This window comes from Pyxicephalus adspersus, chromosome 10 (assembly GCF_032062135.1).
Source record: "Pyxicephalus adspersus chromosome 10, UCB_Pads_2.0, whole genome shotgun sequence".
NCBI lineage: Eukaryota > Metazoa > Chordata > Amphibia > Anura > Pyxicephalidae > Pyxicephalus > Pyxicephalus adspersus.
In genome coordinates this window covers 10,544,761-10,564,885 of record NC_092867.1, presented here as the reverse complement: position 1 = coordinate 10,564,885, position 20,125 = coordinate 10,544,761, and the positions used below count along the sequence as shown (strand labels likewise).

At 36.1% G+C, this 20,125-nt stretch overlaps 1 protein-coding gene across 3 annotated transcripts in view; it reads left to right on the top strand.

Annotated features, from left to right (window-relative positions):
- CRTAC1 (cartilage acidic protein 1) overlaps positions 1-20,125 on the top strand; it is a 310,184-nt gene that overhangs the window by 232,706 nt on the left and 57,353 nt on the right. For all 3 annotated transcript variants that reach the window (XM_072423868.1, XM_072423870.1, XM_072423869.1), the window contains exons 7-8: positions 3,078-3,223; positions 16,925-17,061. In XM_072423868.1, the coding sequence (XP_072279969.1) occupies positions 3,078-3,223; positions 16,925-17,061 (283 nt within the window). The remainder of the gene's footprint in view (positions 1-3,077; positions 3,224-16,924; positions 17,062-20,125) is intronic.

The following is a 20,125-nucleotide window of genomic DNA, read 5'->3' as shown; positions in this document are numbered from 1 at the left end:
TAACTATACTGTGTAGTTAACCATAATTCAAGGATCAATAAGGGACATCCAAACAGGCTTGGGTAAGTTGTGGTGAATTTACAAATCTATTTTTCTAACTATGAGTAAAAATTGTACAACCATATGCCCTGAAAAGCCCCGCTTTGCCTGTTTTCTCCACTTCACTAGCTTGAAATGTAACTTTCATTAGCAAAACACCTTTAAAATGCCTTCTTAAATGCCTTCAAGCCATATGTAAACCACACCCAATGAATCCAGCTCTTTCTTGGCTTCCCTCTTCTTTCCGGGGCCCGCCGTCACCATCATCTTCTTTCTTCAGGGTTCTTAATGATGTCTTGAGCCCCCCCCCCCCCCCCCCCCCCACAAAAAAAATGCAGATATGGCAAATTGATCTGACAGGGAATGACCACTGTGCACTCCATTACAAAGCACAGCAAGGTGCCAATGGTGTGTACAGTGCTCGTTTATTCATCTGTCAGTGAAAACGTTCACTAAAGATTGTTTTCAGCGACAATCACTGACGTCCATCTGACATCTGCATAAAGCCTTAAATGTGTTTCACTTGTGTATTTAGCTGTTTTCCAAGCAGAGGCATTGCTCTGAATGAGGGTTGATCACAAGAGTTGTGATCCTAGCATATTTATTTATTTATTTTTTTTTTCAAAATTTAAAAAATGTTTTTAAAATTAAACAAAGATTGATACACAATGTTATATTTATCAAATAAACTCATTGTAATAAGTGGGAAAAACAGAGACTTTGTGCACTGCAACAAAAAGAGGTAATAATAACAGGGTAGAAAATAATAAAAAACACAGGGGTCCAACCCACTTAACCCACTTGAACACCCAGCTGGACCTTTGATCCTGGCTCTCTACCAAAGCCAAAGCTATAATTTATTAGTTGAGCAGGAAATCATTCAGGTCAACAGAGCTTCCATTGGAAGTATTCTGGTGGTATCTTGGGCACGTAGCTAGAGAACCAGGACATTTTCCCTGGATCTCCAATGCTAGAAATGTCACTGTTTTCTGGTGTTTAGTTTTATTATGGTGTTGGCAGGTTGGCAAGTCAGCCCATTTTCAGACTTTTTAACAGCACATTCTGGTGTCAGAACATGCTGATTGTATAATTCTATTGTTACAATACATTTCTTTACCAGTAATTTTATCAGTAAGCAGGTACGTTTACACTGAAAACTCCTGCTGCAACTTGAAAAGTAATAGTAAAGGTATCAACTGGGCTAATCCAAGGATTTATCTGACATTTTTGAGTCAGGGAGTAATTTTTTCTCCTATGATGATAAATTGGACCACGCTTTGAATTTATTTTTACTCTAGTTTTAAATCAATTGGTGTCTTTTTTCTGCCCCCAAAGTCAGAAGTGAGCTACAAATGTATGACCATTATCAGTCTTTTCTGCTCATAATTCACTGGAAGTGTCTCTGTGGTCTAACACCTTCTCAATAGCTACATTAGCCTCAGAAAAATTTATTCTGAAATAACGTGGGTGGAATATTTTACTTCTCTTGTGTTTATCATGAGAAACCTGATTTTATTTGTATCAATTTAGCAGAATTTATAAACCTTCTCTTCAGATTTTTGTAACATTTTATGGCAGTATGGAAACTGTTGCTGCTACCTTTTCTTTTTATCTGATATTGGTTAATTTGCTATTGGTGAAATTAAACTGATGCTAAAACTTCCAATCCTCAGTGAATTGTGTCTTCCTATGACTTGCCATGTCTGAACACAGTTAACATTTTCAGTCCAGCTAAAATTGCATAATGTTTCCTATATTATTTGAGCTTTCTGACAATAAGATCTTTATATTTAAATTCTCGAGTGTGCAAGTACTGTAGTTATTACTATTTGAACCCTCTCTTTCACTAGAAGATGTATATTACATTATGAAAAGTACAGCAAAAGTAGTAACACAATCTTGCCTAAGACCTTCCTCCACATCCATGAAGGGTAAATGAGTAGACCAAGAAGGGACACAGACCTGATCACTTTTTAATTCTAAGGGGCTCCTAAAGGGTTTGTAAGGTATTCTAGATGTGGGTTCAGGTAAACATCAGATATGAAGAGTGGGAGGGTTTATCATTGGTTGCCCACATCGATCTTTGGGGATATGGGCACTTTCCATCAGTAAGGTCTTTGCAGGATCCATAAGACCTCAGCATGATGATATTATGCCGAGGTGAGGCTAGAAGACTGGGCAGCAGCAGATTTGCATTGTAGCAGTGGAACCCCAGTCATAACTGGTTAAGAAAACATTACAGAGGGACTGTAACATTATAGAGACTGTAGTTGGTAAAAAGACAGCCAAGGCAGTTGGCTAACTACATGTCAGAAGGATAAGTCAGCAATGGCAGCCCGCATGCTCTTTCTGTCAAGGTTTCTGTTAAATCATAGTTCAATGAGTTTTAAACTTGACAGCTATTTTTAGTGCTTTCTAAAATATGTATATTTCCATAATGTTTAGCATTCTTGGCTAATACTTCTGGCAGTTTACACTGATAAAGTCTCTATAGCACAGTTCTAGCAGCACTACTACATCATGAGCTGTAAAAATGGACAGAGTTAAGCTGCCCACATGCCATTTAGATTTCATCTATATTTGATTTGGTGGTTAAGCAAAATGAACTATTAGGGCTGATTGGATATGAATTAAATGGGGTTTTAAGGTGGGTCTTTGCACTACATAGTCAAAGCAGTTACAGATCTTTGATTTCTTCTTAATTTATAATTCTAAACAGTATTAGAAATTGGGAATATTTGGGGGTGGCAGAAATGACAGATGCTTTATTTCCCCAAACATACAAGATACAAAAATTGCTTCTAGTTTTAAAATAATGAGAGGTATGTTGTATGGTTGTAAATTTAAGTACAAACATGTTGAACTTGGTTCTTGCCTTTCTAAAAGTATGTTTCCTACAACAGCTGTACCTAACAAAATATCTCCTAAGGATTTTGTGAAACTGTTGGTTTTGTAAATTTAAACTGTTTTGCCATACAATGTTGTATTAAGCAAAAACACTGTGACACCTTTTATGTTTGAATTATGTTTTCTCTCAGGGGTGGACGACACTTATCAGCATGGCCGTGGTGTTGCATTAGCTGACTTTAATAGAGATGGAAAGGTGGATATTGTGTATGGAAATTGGAATGGACCTCACCGCTTGTTCTTGCAGACGAGCACAAATGGGAAAGTTCGATTCCGGGTAAAATTTGTTTCACATAATGCATATTTCCTTTTTGCACAATACAATGTATTGGCATATTGATTCTACATGATATTGATTAACCTATGTTTTTAATACGAAATGATTATGAAAGGTTTATTGTATAGAATAGTTAAGAGACACATTAAGAGATTGGAGAATATTTATTGAATAGCAAATATGAATAGTCAGTTAAACTTTGGAGGCTCATTGTTCTATCATTTTTATAGAAAACAAATAATTGTTACTTTATGAATGCTTTTAACATATATAATTTAGGGGCATTTAGTGAAGATATTCTACACCCCTTGGTAGAATATAAACCAAATTAATAGGGTATGATACTGGATCTCCAAGAAAAAATAAAAGGAATGTAATTTTGGAACCTAACTAATTATCTAATAATCTCTACATAAGTAAAAGTAGACAAACTGGCTTGATGTGTTTGACATTGCCAGTTACTGTTTATTGATAATGTGGGAGCAAGCCTATTTCTGTATTTATGTATGTATTTGTGATTTGTCACTTTTTTTCTTTTAATTGTTTTGTTACTAGCAAGATTTTTCCAGTAAGTAAAACCAAACTTTTTTATTCAAGTCATGGTGTTACCTAAAAAGACTGGGAACATATAAGATAAAAAAATAATATTGACAGCTAGAGAATGGGATATGGTGACATATTGCATAATTATGCTATAACCAGATAGCTGTGGTGCCATATTAATGTCCAGTAGCCAATCAATGTACTTCTTGATCCTGGTAACATCATGAAAGGCTTCTAAAATAGCCACAGTAAAGAAAAAAAGTCTTTAGATTGACCTTTTTGTTGCTGCATATTCTGAGTTCAAGTTTGGTTTGCGTATCGTGTATACACCACAGGACTATGACACAATCTTCCCCAGGCACAAAGCAATAGATTTGAAAACCAGTGCTCAGGAAAGACAAAGTGCCTGTCATTTATGAAAGTACGTGCCGTTTGATGGACATGACAGTGTGTATTGATGTGTGTGTATATTAGGTTTTGTTAATGATGAAAAAAACAGGGTTTTGGAGTATCTAATCCCAATCCCTGCCTGGTATCCTGAAGATGGAACATTTATTAGACAAAAGCTGCACTGTGTCTATGCAATTACATGTTAAAAGCATATCCCAATCTATAAAGCTAAATATACTGTTGAAACTTCTATATGCCAAATATGTGTATTTTGTTCCACTTGTCCGAATAATCTACCATACTACTGAGCCAGGACAGTAATATTACTCTATGGTATTGTACATTTATAGCTTCCATTGTTATATCTGCTTAGTAGGGTATAAATGAGCATTTCAAACATAATACACAATGGTAATAATCAATATGTATTACAAATAAAAATATACAATTAGTCACTGTACATATAATATAATGGCCAATGATATAATAGAGCACATTAGGGATGCATTGTTGATTAGATATTGCACTGTAGTTATTTCATCAGAAACAAATGGTAGCAAATAAATTCAGACTTTATTAAAGCAGTTATTGGCTTTAATGATATTCACATTCTGGCACTTTATTTAGTACATATCCTTTATTCATTCTGTCTTTAATCAAAACATTTCTTACGCTTTGGGCATGAGCTATGTGTGTCTTTGTTAAGGCCTGAGGTTATTTCACTCTTGATATGTATGTGTTTCTGAAATACAGCCCTGCAGTTATGACGTGTGCTACACAAAATCAGGAATAATTATGTTCTAGTTATAGCAATAAGCTGCCAGAAAGCCGTTTGTGGCCTGTTAAATTAACAATAATTTTTTAAGTTTGAGTGATCAGTTGCTTTGAGTCGGTTAAGTTCACCCTATTGCACATCTCTGAAAATTTCCTGGAAATAAAATGGTTATTTTCAGAAGTGAAATGCTTCTAATTATAGTTAGCTTATTTCAGTAAACAAAGATCACAGAGGATTTGGTGCCTTGAGATGTATTAAAAGAATTATTGCTGGTCACCCCCCCTCCTTTTTTTTTTTTTACTGATTTACAGTGCAGGGTTCTTTCTTATGCAAAATCATTGTAAGATATGTCAAGGAAAAAGCGAGCTCTTTGGAAAAGAAAACATGTAGAATTAAGATAAAGTAAATGTTCCCTTTTTCTGAAAATTAAAAAGGATTTATCATGGCACGTCAGGTTCAATGATTTTTGCAGCAGGAGTCTACCTTAAAGTGAACGCAGTTACATAGTTTTCATCATTGACATTACAGTGATGTTTCCTAAACAGGGTTCCTTTAACAATAAGCAACGTGTACTTCTCAGGGCAGGGACCACTGGACCAATGATCTATTTTGGTATCTGTCGGGTCGCCATTCTTCCCACTGGCCAACAAAGTAAGAGGCATTCATCCCGTTGAGCACCAGGCTAATGTATCATGATACATTATTGGATAAATATTGGAAGAGGTTGCCTGGGACCTGCAAAATATTCCAAGGGTTCCCCCATTATAAAAAAGGTTGAGAAAGGTTGCACCAGAGTAGGGATCACAAAGTACCTGCAAGTTATTAGTCTGCCTTTTGTTTGCTCCCCAATCCATCATCAACATGGCCTTCACTTCAGCTACAACCCAATATTCTTACCTTGCCTTATCCCCAATGAATCCCCAGACAAATAAGAATGGCAGCCAATAGCAGTAACTTTGTTGTAGAGTGGTTGGTGACACGGCAGACCTTTAAATATGAATAAGGTCAAGTTCCACCTGTGTCCGGAATCAGGGGACTTCCCAGGAACACTAAGGAACAACCAAAATCACCTTATGATAACTGCAGTATTGCAATATTATATATGTGATAACTGCATTAATTTAATGAATTGAATGTAGGAGGTTTATCTAAGAACTGCAAACTCCTACTGGATTTGAGCATCTCCGTGTTAAAGGTTTTTTATGTGTAAATAGCAATGGCATCTGTGCCCCATTATTATTAACCTTGGTATTATTTTACCTCGAGTTTGGCTGGTGAAGTATTTTGGCTTGGAACTATCACTTATTCCCTTAATAGTTCATGATTCCTTTTTGATTCTTCCCTCGCAACTACATAAAAGGTATTATGTAGGTAGGTGATGGGAAGAGCGGAAGATTCTAAGGCTTTCTGCAAGTTCATAAAATGGTTTCCGTAGAGAAAAATTATGGAGCTCCTTCAGAAAATACTGGCTGCCTGGGTTTTAATATGCACCTTTAACAGTCTTAATTGTATTGTATTATACAGGAAAAGGTGTAAATGTAAGGTATATTTTTTTTCATTAGGCAAAAGCATGTGCATCTCATTTAATCCGTTTCACAAATCACTGTAGCCTCAGCTGATGACAAAACACACCTTGTGCAGGCTTATTATTGGTAAAAGGTTTGCCATCATTTGACAGAAAGCAGTACTGAGTGAAATATGTAAATTGCAATTATTTACCTCTTCTCAAAATGTTGTATTGTTAGTTGGTATGCTAACCCTGTAGCTTCACGATGACCCCCCACCCCCATTATTCTGTTCATACACAAAGGTATCATGCACTGAAACTATATAAAAAAAAATATATATAAGATATATATACACCCTTCTTGCAGATTTCATACTGTATCTCCTGAAGGTGCAAATTAAGACACACTTCTGAGCGTAGTGCAGGAAAATTGAAATTGGTATAATTCACAGGTTTACAGGCGCAAAATAAATTATCCCTACTTAAATCCACTCCAGAAGCCACTGCAATTTGTAAGTATATACTGAAAATATATTCTTGCAGATAAGGCTGTAAAGCTCGCCCTGACAGTGGAAAACAACTAAGACTCTAATTTGCAAGAATCAGTAATCATTCACAATTCTTTCAGAGTGTCTCCTGAGTAAAGGAGATGATATTAGTACTCAGATTGCAGGTATTAAAAGCGTTAACAAATAATTTCTTGCAGAAACATCAACTTTTTCGATGAGAAAAAAAAGAGACTTATAATGTGCATCTGAGGAAATGATGCTTCTAATAAAGACAAACTCTTTATGTTGAACAGTTTAAAATGCTCCATAGAATGTAACATGCACTAACAAGATCAGAAGCAGATCTGGGATGGTAATTTATACCCTTCACATTGTTAACAAGTGATCTTGCAGCCAGGAGATCTCTGAAACCAATGGTGGAGGTAGATAGGGCCACTTTCTGCAAGGAGTACAGAAGCCATGGGTTTCAGTGTGCAGAATACCCAGCTGCTGACCATTACAAAACATTATATAACATAAATGTATCACTGTTACTATGCCTGCATTGTCTGTGTATTTTTATGGTGAAACTATTATTATTTACTTATATTAGTTCAAAGTTTATGTACCCTGGTGGCTCAGTGGTTAGCATTCCAGCCTTTGCAGCGCTAGGTCCCAGGTTCAAAATTTGGCCAGGACACTATCTGCATGGAGTTTGCAGGTTCTCCCCATGTTTGCGTGGGTTTCCCCTGGGTACTCCAGTTTCCTCCAACATTCCAAAAACATGCAGTTAGGTTAATTGGCTTCCCCCTAAACATTGCCCTTAGACTGTATTAAAGACATAGTTATAGTGGGGACATTAGATTGTGAGCCTGTTTGAGGGTCAGCTAGTGACATGACTATAGACTTTGTACAGCACTGCATAATATCTTGGTGCTATATAAATACTATGTAATAATAATATTACCCCTTAGTTATCTATGTTTTCTTTCAACTGTTGAACCCAAAACATCTTCCAGTGTGGCCACTTGTTTCAGAAAGTATGGATTTTTCATGCTTTGAAAAGATCTTCTATTATTTCCTGTTATATCTTGATTCAGGATAAAATGAAAAGTCTCCCTAATGGGACAATAAAACCAAAAAAAAAAAAAACTTGCATGTGGTTTTCACTTTTCGCTACTCTTCCAAAAATAAAGACAATTGGCCTGATTTAATAAATCTCTCCCAAGACTAGAAAATATAGATTTTAGGAGAAATGAATGATCCAGCAAACATGGAATGGATCTGGTCCAGCATTGAAAACACTAATAACAAATGAGTTTAAGACATCTTTTCGAGGTTTGCTGGATCTCTAATGCTAGTCTATCTTCTCCTGTCTTGGAGAACTTTAATAAATCAGGCCCCTGGTTTTAGCTTCCCTTAAACTTTAAAGTATATATTACAGTGTCTGTTTTCTGTTACAAATAGAACTTAATCAGAAAAGCAGATTTTACAAAGTAACTTTGCTGCTGCAGTTGCCTTGTGATGCTCTGCTACCCTGAGGTCCTTTCCTCCTAAGCAGTCATGTTCTGCGCATCTTCATTCCGTCACGACATTATCACTGCTTGTACACAGCTTAGAGACATTGGCCTGCTAGTTTGATGAGCTTCCATATGTTATGTTGGATTTCATTTATTTTTCCATGCATGTCATCGGGTTTCTATGGATACCACAGAGTAAAACAGTGGGGATCTTCTCAGAAAACTCTCAAAACTTCAAATTAGATGAGCCTTTCCTGAACTTTTTAAACTCTGATTTACAAAGGTGTGTCCAGGCAAGGAAAGGAATTTTTTGATGCTTAGCCATAATGTTTTTGCGCAAATTGGTTTAAATAAATGGCGTCTGACAGGGAGTAACAATATTTAAACTGTGGATTTGGGTATTTTGTTATCACCATCTGGTGGGGTTATGTGGAAGTACATCAAGTCACTAAAAGCTATTGGAAAAGCTATACACATCCTCCAGCCTGAAAGCAAAGTCAATTAGAAAAGTCACCTTTTTTTACTCTACATCAAATATATTTTCTAAAATTGTAATAATGGATATGTTGATATTTTTATATACTGTATATTGCGATTGGTTTGAAATATTTTATTTATTTTTATTTATTTACTTTACTTTATATAGGGCTGACAATACAACACTTTACAAAGTTCATAGTCATATCACTAACTCTCCTGGTCTTTACCACAGTTTAAGGCCAATTTTGAAGGGAGCCAAATTACCCAGCTGTATGTTTTTGGAATCAAATGTCCTTGTTTTTTTTTTTTTTTTTTTTTTTTTGAACGATAACAAACCACATACATTATCACTCCTTTATCTACCTTGTACCCCTTTTTGAGAACACAACCCTTTGCTAACCTTTTATTAGGTTCATTTTGTGAACTATTTTCCACTCACTCTCAGCTGGGCTATCTCTGAAGATTTGACCCTACAATGGACAAAAATCACTAAAGGGTGTAGTAGACTAAGAGCGATACGGTCACTAGTGGCTAAAAAAGCTAAGACAGAAGAAGATAGACTATCACAGTTACCTGGATGATCAAGCAAATCTGAAATAGGTCTGGTCCAGGATTAAAAGCATTTGTCAACTAATAGCAAAGGATTTTTAAGAAATTCAAGGTTTACTGTATCACCCAGATTCACCCACGATAGGCTACCTTCTTCAGTTTTGAAGAGGATTAACCACCTAAGCGGTAATCCCGAGTGTGACTCGAGGTGGATTTTAGTTGCAAAAAGCGGTAATCCCCAGTCACACTCGGGTTACTTTAACCTAAAAAAAACACACTTACCTTGCTCCGTCGCTGTCCCCCTGCGCCCTGCTCGTCACCGCAGGTCCTGGGGACATGTCTGTCTCTTCTGATCGCCAGCTGCTAACTGCATAGCCGAGATCAACGGGGTTTCCCGTGACGTCGGTGCGGCCAAGAGATAGCGCCAGGAAATTCGAAATCACTTTGTATTGGATTCAATACAAAATAGCTGTATTGAGTCCAATACAAAGAAATATTTATATGTATATATCTTATATGCTGCTGTACGGTTATGTTACTTGTTAAACTATATTATTTTATTTTTGTGTTTTTTTAAAGCTTATTATTAAATTTATTACATTTATTAACTATTGGAAATATTTTGGTGTGTTTTGCTTAAGAATTATAGCCTACAATGTAAAATAAATTTCCATGCAAAAAAATGGTATCACTTTTTGCACGGAAATTTGGACAGAATCAGACAGCTAGGGGGGTTAATGATTTTGGCTCATGGAGCTCTGAGGAATTTAGATATCATTTAAAGTAGGAGATGAACCAGCGCCTATAATTTTGTATGATGCTGGTGTACTGTATACAGCTATATACATGGGTGTCAAAATAAGGCACTTTAGGTTCATTCTTGAAGTTGCTGACACTTAGGTCAAAAAGAACACTGATCAAAATGGGTCAGTACACAAGCTGTCAATGAAATTCTAGCTTTGCGTTTTTTTGGTACTATGTCAGAATGAACTACTTTATTTGGCCACATCTGATGCTTCAGTCTAAATCACCCCCACCTCAGTTGGATCCTGTGGTTCCTGCGAGAACAAGCCGCACTAAGGAGAACTCGAGGTCAAAGCCACAGTCCATAGATGCATTTCTGCATCCACCTCTTGTAAGAGTGGAAAGATGTCATTTGTCACCTCTGTGCCTGCAGTGTGCTAGTGAACACACCACTTATCTCCCTGCCTTTCAGAGATGTCTAATTGGTTCTGCTTGCAGATTAGAGCTGCAGACAGAAACATTTTCTTGATTTCTTTTGTCATTTTCCACTGTTTGCTAATAATAACTGAACAGATCTGAAGCCTGGGTTACCTCTACAGAGCTGTCCCTCGGATATTTTTACTTCAGAAGCTGTTTTGGGCTTTCAAGAACATAGATATTTAAATCAAAGACATTTAAAAACTGATGAGATGTAAAATAATAGAGCTTCAACACCAAATCTCCACTCTTTGCATTTAACCTTCACATGGGCTGTTAACCGTCCTGGGAAGAGGTAATTACAAAGCGGAGCTACTACAACAGTTAATTAAATCTGCTTTGAAAAGCTATCTGTAAGTAGGAAGCAAAACATGGTATTAGTGAGAGGGAAGTGGGAACCTGTTATGGGGCTAATGTTCCTTGTTCAGCCGCCTAATAATTGTCAGGCCAATGAATAGCTTAATCTTAGGAGGACATTTTCTACTGACACTTGCTGCAGTTATGTTTTATAATCCTGCAGAAATTGAGGGAAGGAGATTTCCCCTGTTAAAGACTCTCTTAAAGTGTTGCCTGTTCTGTGATGTGGTTAATTCATTCTTTTTTAATATTACTAGACTGCCTGAACTGATGTTGCTTGGTTAGGATAAATCTATTTTTTTATTATTGGAATGTGTTTTTTGATGTGTCCCAATAAATAAATTTGATTTACTTCCTTACCTCTCCAGACATAACAGGAAGCAAGTTGAAATCTCTATGAAGAAAAAGATATCCTTGTTGTAGGACTTATCCTCCTATGACAAAAGTTAGCGTTTTTCATCTTTTTTAGTGCCGTGTCAAAGGTTACCAGCACAGAGATAGTAAATGTCTTCATTGCCATGACAGACAGTATTAAGAATCAGACATAGGGTTTATCCTTTCTCTACTCTTTACAAAGGGGAAAATATTTTGGTTTTAAAGTGGATAGTGTGCCAAAAATGCATGGTTAGCATTTTGATTTTATTACTTCCCTAAGCTGCAGTAAAATTATAAAACAAAGCCCCTGTGTTAAAGTGGAACTATACCCATGCAACTCCCCTACCCCTGTTCCATCACGGTACCGCCATCTTCTTTCTTTTCTTCTTCCTATGGACAATCATTGGCCATCTTGATTGGCAGTGTCAGCTGTGCTTGAGGTAAACATGTGCATCTCAGATTTTTTTTGACATTTTTCTGGAGGACAGATTATTGCAGAAGGGACATCGCCTGTCCTTATGTACAATAACCACCTGCCTGATTCTTTATTTTGAGAAGTGGGACTTTATTTACATTTTTTTTATAGGTACCTTAGTCCACTTCTTTCTGGACAGATACCAGAGAATACTGGGAAACCTTAATTTTGTGAAAAGTTACTATTTCCCAATGCTTATTGTCCAGTTGCCCAAAGACGTGGGGTACTCCAACCTTGCTAGAAAACATGGTGATAGCACTTCTTCTGCTTCTTCAGAAAGGTGAGGTAAATATATTTGCTAACCAGTTCCCCCAATTTTTTTTCACATTTTTTATTAAGGGTTTTTATTGGTAGTTCAGGGTCCGCTTTAATTGTTGTGGAGGGATTGCAGTTGACATGTATAAGTTGAAAACTGTTCCAATATTTTTTAAAATTGATACATTTTATACACACACAATGGGGCCTGATTTATTAAAGCATTCCAGAATTGGAGAAGATGGAAGTGAACCTGGGTGGTCAAGCAAACCTGCAATAAAACATTTTGCCAAATAATAGGAAATTATTTTCTGAAATCAATTGTAGGTTCGCTGGATCACCTAGGTTCTCTTATGATAGTCTATCTTCTCCAGTCTTTGAGAGCTTTAATAATTCATGCCTATTATGTAAAATATTATTAATGTATTACTAAAATATTTAGACAACCCTGTAGTACTCTGTATGACAATTCTACAGCAAATAACAACAGTACCATTAAGTCAACCCATTTCTGTGATGAATGAATTGTAACTTGTAAGGGGGTACGGGAGGCAGCGTCAAAAACCAACACTAACCGCAATTAATAGAGGGTGTAGCTGGTATCTAGTATATGAAATAACCTGTAGCATTTATTTGTTTAAGTATTACATTTATTATTGTGATTGAGTATTTACACATTAATATTCGCTGTTGCTTTTCATATGTACATTTTGGTTCTGTGTAAGATAAAAAATAGCATTTTTAATCTACCTGCTTTCATTATAGAAACCACCTTATCTCACAATTTGCAGTTCCAGATGTAATATGCAAGAGCACACAAAAAATCATTTTTATAGATGTCTTTGTACATGCAGCATTACTCTGTTAATATATCATGGCGTATTGTTTACTGAAACAGATCAGGCTGAAGACACTGTAATTCATTACGGAGCATCTCATTACATGACACATTAGGGAAATGCTAAAAAAAAAAAAGGTAGAAAGCTTTAAGCTTCTGCCTGATGAAGAATTCTGGAATCAGCAGAATGAACTAGATCCCTGATTTAATTAATATATAACTGGCACATGTTCCTCATTAGATTAAGTACAGTGTCATAAATTATCTAATTAACAAATATTTAGCGCTTCCTTTGTTTTCGCCTTAGGACAGATGTATATAAAGGCTTTATTGCCCATAGCAACCATTTAGATTCTAATTTCTAGAAAAATAACCAAGCTAAGAAATTAAAGAGATTTGTGATTAAGGCAACTCAAAAAAGCCAAAAAAAAATAAGATAAAAAGAGCAAATTGCAGGGAAATATTAGTACTGACCGGTACTGTTGCTGGTGATTCCAGTCCTTTCAAATTTGGAGAGCTACAGTACAGAGGTCAAGGTATATTTAGCATCCAGCAATTTCTGGTATGTCAGGTGCTTATGTCTACTCTTATGCACAATGCTTCCAGTCCTGTCAGCTACCCAAACGTGCCCAAGGGTTCTTTGTGGTGGTGCATGTTAGATATTGGGCAGCACAGTGGCTCCGTTGGTAGCACTCTGGCCTTTGCATTGCTGGGTCCCAGGTTCGAATATAGGCCAGAACACTATCTGCATGGAGTTTGCAGGTTCTCCCCCTGTTTGGCTTTCCCCAAAAATGACTTTATACTGTATTAAAGACATATGATTGAGGTAGGAACATTAGATTGTGAGCCCATTTGAGGGACAGCTAAAGAGATCACTATGGACTTTTCAAAGTGCAGCGTAACATGTTGGCGCTATATAAATACTGTGTCATAATAATAATACTAATATGTTCTGACTAACAGAACCACATTGGACATGTTGGTCTTATTCTAAAGATTCTTCATTATAGTCAATGCAGCTCTGTAAAAACATTGGGGGAGGTTTGATCCCCCTATTAGTTCTGCAGGACCCCTTCAGAAAGGTCATTTTTTTTTGTTCTTAGCAAGTGTTCTGTGTTTTTATTATTTGGCAGGCAGAGTAGATATCTTTCTAGGTATTGACTGGAAACCAAAGTGGCCAGAAAGAGCTGTGAAAAAGAGGCATTGGTACCAGCAAGTGATAAAAACCTCGATGAACATTGTCTTGCTCGACTCAAAATACAAAAATTGTTTTGCTTAACTCAAAACACAAAAAAATTTTGTTTTTGTTTTATTCTGAGTTTTACATTAAGGTATAAGACACATCCTGGTTAGCACTAAAATAGACTTTATTGCACTAAATGATCAGTGACAAAGGTACACACAACTTCGAGACCAACCTTCATTCAGGTAGTTCTGCGAATATTCTTCACTGATTGTTGTCACAGAGCAGATACTGCTGTCATTTTCTCAAACCAGCATTCCACACTAAAAATAATTGAAATCATAATACAATTCAGCCCAGACCTCTGCAATCTCCAGCCAGCTGAATGTCATCAAAATGTATGATTTTGTCCCTCCGGTACTGCAGCTCTTTAGGTGAGGAAAACGGCAGCATCTAATATAACTTTTCATAGAAGATAATCACACCACAAGCCAACACAACAAAAAAGAAAAATCTCCTTTCCAATGGTTTGAATCTGCTCTTTTTAAATTGCATTGCAAATTGTATCATTATTTCTGGAGACTTGGAATGTGCCGGTGTAAAATTTGACTTCAAAGGTGGATTATGATAAAACAATATGCTGACAGGAATGTGAACAAACCAGAACATCTTGATCAATAGTGCTGTTAACATCATTATCTTTATCCAAATTTATGGCTGACAACATCACTTATGCAGCCAAAATTACTCTAGATGTGGACACCAGGTTAAGATTATTGATGAGGTTGCAGAGCATCCATCGGCCAAAAGGGTTCCGTGCTGCTCGCTTATAAAGAGCATGTTTCAAAAAAATTTTTGGCAAATTAACTAGGTCTGTTTTTTATTTTTGCAATAGAACATCCAATGATAGCCTCAAAGGCCTAATCAGAACCATTGCAGACTATCCAATATAATCAACAGAAATTCTACCCTAATTCAACTGTATCAGCCGTAGCTGTGAATTGGGGATGATGAAGATTTAAATTTAGATAATAAAATTAGAATACACAGATACTTAGTGATCGTGATTATTATGCTTTTTTATATATTGTTTTATGAAGGGGTACATTATAAATGTTTATGATTTATTCCGATTTAGAAGGCACAAGAATACAGGATTACATCAGGAGATTTTATCTGGTGGCTGTACCAAAACATTTTGCTGTTAGCTGCATATAAGTGTTATCCAAAATGTTGAATTGGTAGTAATGGTGATAGCTTTTTTAAAAATAGCATGCAGCAAAGCTGGGGTTCATCTGTTCTGAAGGAATATGCTCAGTTTGGAAAAAGACACCACCACAAGTTCAAACATAAATAGGCCAGCTCACAAAACCAAGCTTGTAATGTATAGCCCTAAAAAATAAAACTCTAGAAAACAGAAAGCATATCAACAACTTGTTACAGAAGCAAAACATGACATGAGTAAGATAATGCAGTATTAAGCAACAGATATAACCAAGTGTTTTATTTTATGTACCCTTAGCAATGCCTCTGGGTCTGCTTTAATCTCAACTTGCAGAAATGTGTACAGCCTGGGCCTAGTATCCACGATCTGATCAGAGACTCAGGGTGTCCGTATGCATGCACATGATGGGCTTTGGCACAACTTCTTTCCTTCAAAGATGAGAAAGTTCAAGATTTAAGCTCAAAATGTTTAGGCAACTAAATTATCTTTATTAACCCCTTAGCCTTGCAGACTAAAAAAGAAATGCAAGAATGATCACATAAATGCAAGGTAGCATTTCCACCACTGCTGTTATTTTCTTAATTATACCATTTGAACTAAATAATAGATAATATTTTTAATGCAATATAAACACAGTAAAGCATTCATTTATGTATATAGATATTTGTGCTAGAGCTAAATAAGTAATTTTTGAGGAAGAATGAGGGATCGAGGGGTTTGATTCTAAAAGAGATACCAGTAACAGCAAAAAGAATTCAAATGAAATACTGTGGGAAGCTATGCTTTGAATTGTTGAGGTTGAGCTTACAAAATCAAAGCGGGACCATGATCAGTGGGGTGCACAGAAAAATGCATAGTGAATACAGACATTTTTTTACACAAGGATCTGCTGCATCAATGCCCCTTTGTAACCTGCAACCCTTCTCATATTTGTGACCAGTTAATATGTAAGGGTGCTGTGGACAAAACCAGATTCTTTTATTTGTCAAATATTTTCAGCAATGAGGTCTTGATGTAACTAGGCAGTAAAATACAGACATTTTGGGCACATATTTTATGTATTTTAGATGTACTGCAATCATGACAGATGGTGAAATAGGTATCCTGCAAGAGCAAAATAATATCTTCAGGCAAGCACAGAACAACTGAAGTCAGAAAAAAAGTGTTTTTCTGAGGTTTTCAGGAGCAGATAAAATGAAAATGGAAAAGATTTTTAATTTCAAAGTTAATTTCAAAGTTATTTGTCAACAGAAATAATTCATAAACAATAATTTATCAGCATATATAAACAATAATTACATATTACAAGGGATATATTGTTTTTCTTCCACTGTTCTGTCTCATCAGATTGTCAGGGCTTCTAAACTAGCATATAAATGATTAAGCTCCTTTTTTAATTTGAAGATTCACTTGATTACTTTATGGTCCTTTACAATACCTTGTGACTTATTAGGTTATAGAGTTACCTTTTTTAATAATGTGTAATTCTGAACTGTTGTATCTCTTCTATCTTCCAACAGGATATTGCTTCTCAGAAGTTTTCTATGCCCTCGCCAGTCCGCACCGTAATCGCTGCTGACTTCGATAATGATCAGGAGCTGGAAGTCTTTTTTAATAATATAGCCTACAGGGGTTCTTCAGCAAACCGAATGTTCAGGTAAAATTGCAGTCTTACCAAAAATTGTGAAAGATTCTCAGACAAATCAATACACCATTTTAAAGTGACTCTATTATCTGGAAATTAAAATAGAAAACATTTATTTACTCTGCTAACAAAATATAATCTTTACTGCTGTAATTTTATTTTTCTTTATACAGCTTTAGGTTTTGTTTACATGGACTTCAGCTTGTAAATAATAGTTTTAAAAGCAATGTGTGTAACCAGCATTTAAAAAGATTTCAGCCAGCTTCAATAATAATTTTAAGGCACTCTTCAGCTGCAATTTGGGGATAATAAAGCGGAAGTAAACCCAGTCGATACTCACTTGTCCCCCTTCTGACACTGGTGCCATCATTTTCTTCCTTCTTTCCTTCCGTATATACCAATTTTTGGCCATCCTTATAGACCGGGCTAGGATGCCATACCTATTGCACAGTATCAGAAGTTTTTTCAGTCCCGTTACCCACAAGGGAAGCCGAGATTGCTGGGTCTCTCAGCAACCAATGCTGTGCTGCATCTTGAAACATCTAACCCTCTTTTTCTTATCCTTCAAGCTCATGTCCACTGATATTGTTCTTGCATTTGAGGTGCATTTAGAATGCACGTCAAATGTAAATCAGCAAAATCCCATTGACGTAAATTAAGCATTTCAGAGGCTTTACTTGTCAGTTTCTACATTTTCCATTAAAACACAGCCAAACATGTTTGGATGTAGAACTGCAGTGTTTAAATACAATATCGACATGAACCTTTATTGTATAATATAAGCATAATAAACTTCAGTTTTTAATCTGAACATTTGCAATCTGCACACAAGATATGTATTTAGAAAGATCTTTATATTATCTATTCAAAAATGTCACATTTCTTCATGTAATTAAGTTATATTATTGCCCAGCATAGCGAGACCTGTCCGGTTGTTTGTTAACCACTTGCTTTGACTTTAATCTTGTGATAATGAGCTCTGTAAAGTTTTTTCAAAACAGAAACTACACAAAAACATGAAGACATACCTAAATCTCCATCTGTTGCTTGGATTATACATACATTATAGTCATATACAGTATTTTATATTGAGAATTATTTTCCTTCAACCTGACCATAATGAAGTAGAAATTATGTAGGAAAACACTGTGTGTTCCCTTTAGAGAAAAATTCCATAGGGAAACTATGTGTAAGCATACACATCATATATAGATAATATATATAACACCTTCTTGCCAAACCACCTCCAGTGCTTTGATGGATGGCCACGTTTCTACTGACTTCTTTGTCGGTCTTTTTATGGGTTTTGAATCTTGCACCATTTTCATTTGCCAGGGCATAAATATCTAGCTCCTGTATGGGCACGGAAGTTACTCTATTCCAACACAGAAATGTGGGGAGCTATGATATATATATATATATATATATATATATATATATATATATATATATATATATATACATACTAAAGGGCCCCAAGGGTGGGATAGAAATAAAGCACTGCTATATATATATATATATATATATATATATACATACTAAAGGGCCCCAAGGGTGGGATAGAAATAAAGCACTGCAGTTCATGGAACATGCCCTTTAAGTCCGTATGACTTTTACAAATGGAAATGTCTGAAGTCTTCACTGTAGAGTTAGTGCAATACAAAATGTTTTATGGAATTAATCTGCTTTGCATCCTTGTCCAGAAAATTACAGATATGGCTGTGTAAAGATAAACAATTATAATTTGAGTCACTGTGTTTATCTGCTGTCATTTTTTTAACGTAAACTCTTCATGACAGCTCACAGTAGGTCTTTATCATGGAAAAACACTCATATCTGACATGACATAAATCTAACTCCTTTCATGTTTCCCAGGGTGCACATCAGGCTTGTGATCATGATATTTCTGATGTTGTAATAAAACTTGTACTGTGTAAAACTTGTGGGCTGCCATTGCCAGCCTTTTCTGAAAATGCTGAACTTACTCTTTAGTAGGCTGAACCAGAGCTTCAGTAATGAGTCAATGGCCCTGGTATTTAAGCTCTCCAAGGCTAGAGAGGATACACCCAGAAGCTGGGTGATGATTTGCTAGCAAATGTTTTGAATCCTGGACCAGAACTATTCCAGGTTTGCTGGATGACCCAGCTTCACTGATTAAAGTGTATCTTCTCCAGCCCTGGAGAGCTTTAGTAAATTAGACCAAATGTATTGGTACCAACATGTGAAAAACAAAATTTTCAGGGGTTCCAGCCTGCTTCATACTTGTCTTGGGCCTCCAATACCATGACTTAATGTACTGAAGCAAAGGCAGCCAGGGATGTAGTATTTTCAGGACTACAGCATAGTACATATTTTTCATAATTATATTTGAAGTTGCAAAAGAAAAAATGCAAAAAAATAAATTGCATCTTTGTAGCTAGCCCTGCTTTTCCTCATTTCAGTTCCATTTATATCCATAAAAAGAGATGATTGCTTTAGTGTTATCAGTAAAAAAAAATAAACAGCTGCAGTGTTATGTAATGTATTCATAGGCTGTATTTTTTTCCATGTGTTTGGCCTATATTTTCATATTTGGCTATAGTATAGATGGAAAAGCTTTATCTGTCTGAAAAAAGACTAAAAAACACTAGCAGAGTAACTGTTAAAGCTCAATTCCAGGCATATACAAGATGCAAAATATTACAATGATGTAATTAATAATTCATTGGGAATTTATTTTTTTAAACTTGAAATTGACCTGGTATTCACCTTTATACCAATGTACAGCTCAGGGGCGGATATAGGGAGGTGCAAAGTGTGCCAATGCCCTTGACCCTCCTCAGCCAACTGGAGCCCCCTCAGAGGCACAGAGTCAGTTCTGTGGGGGGACTTAAGCCATTTCTGCACAGGGGCCTAGTATTGACTACATCCCCAAATGGTACAACTAATCTTTTGGAGGAAAAAGAAGGTGGCGCAAGGAACGGGTTTGCTAATTTGCTGACAGTTTATCAGACCGCTGCTTCTTCTTTTCACTGTCCAGTCACAGGCTGGTGGAGGGAAAAGACAATATATATATATATATATATATATATATATA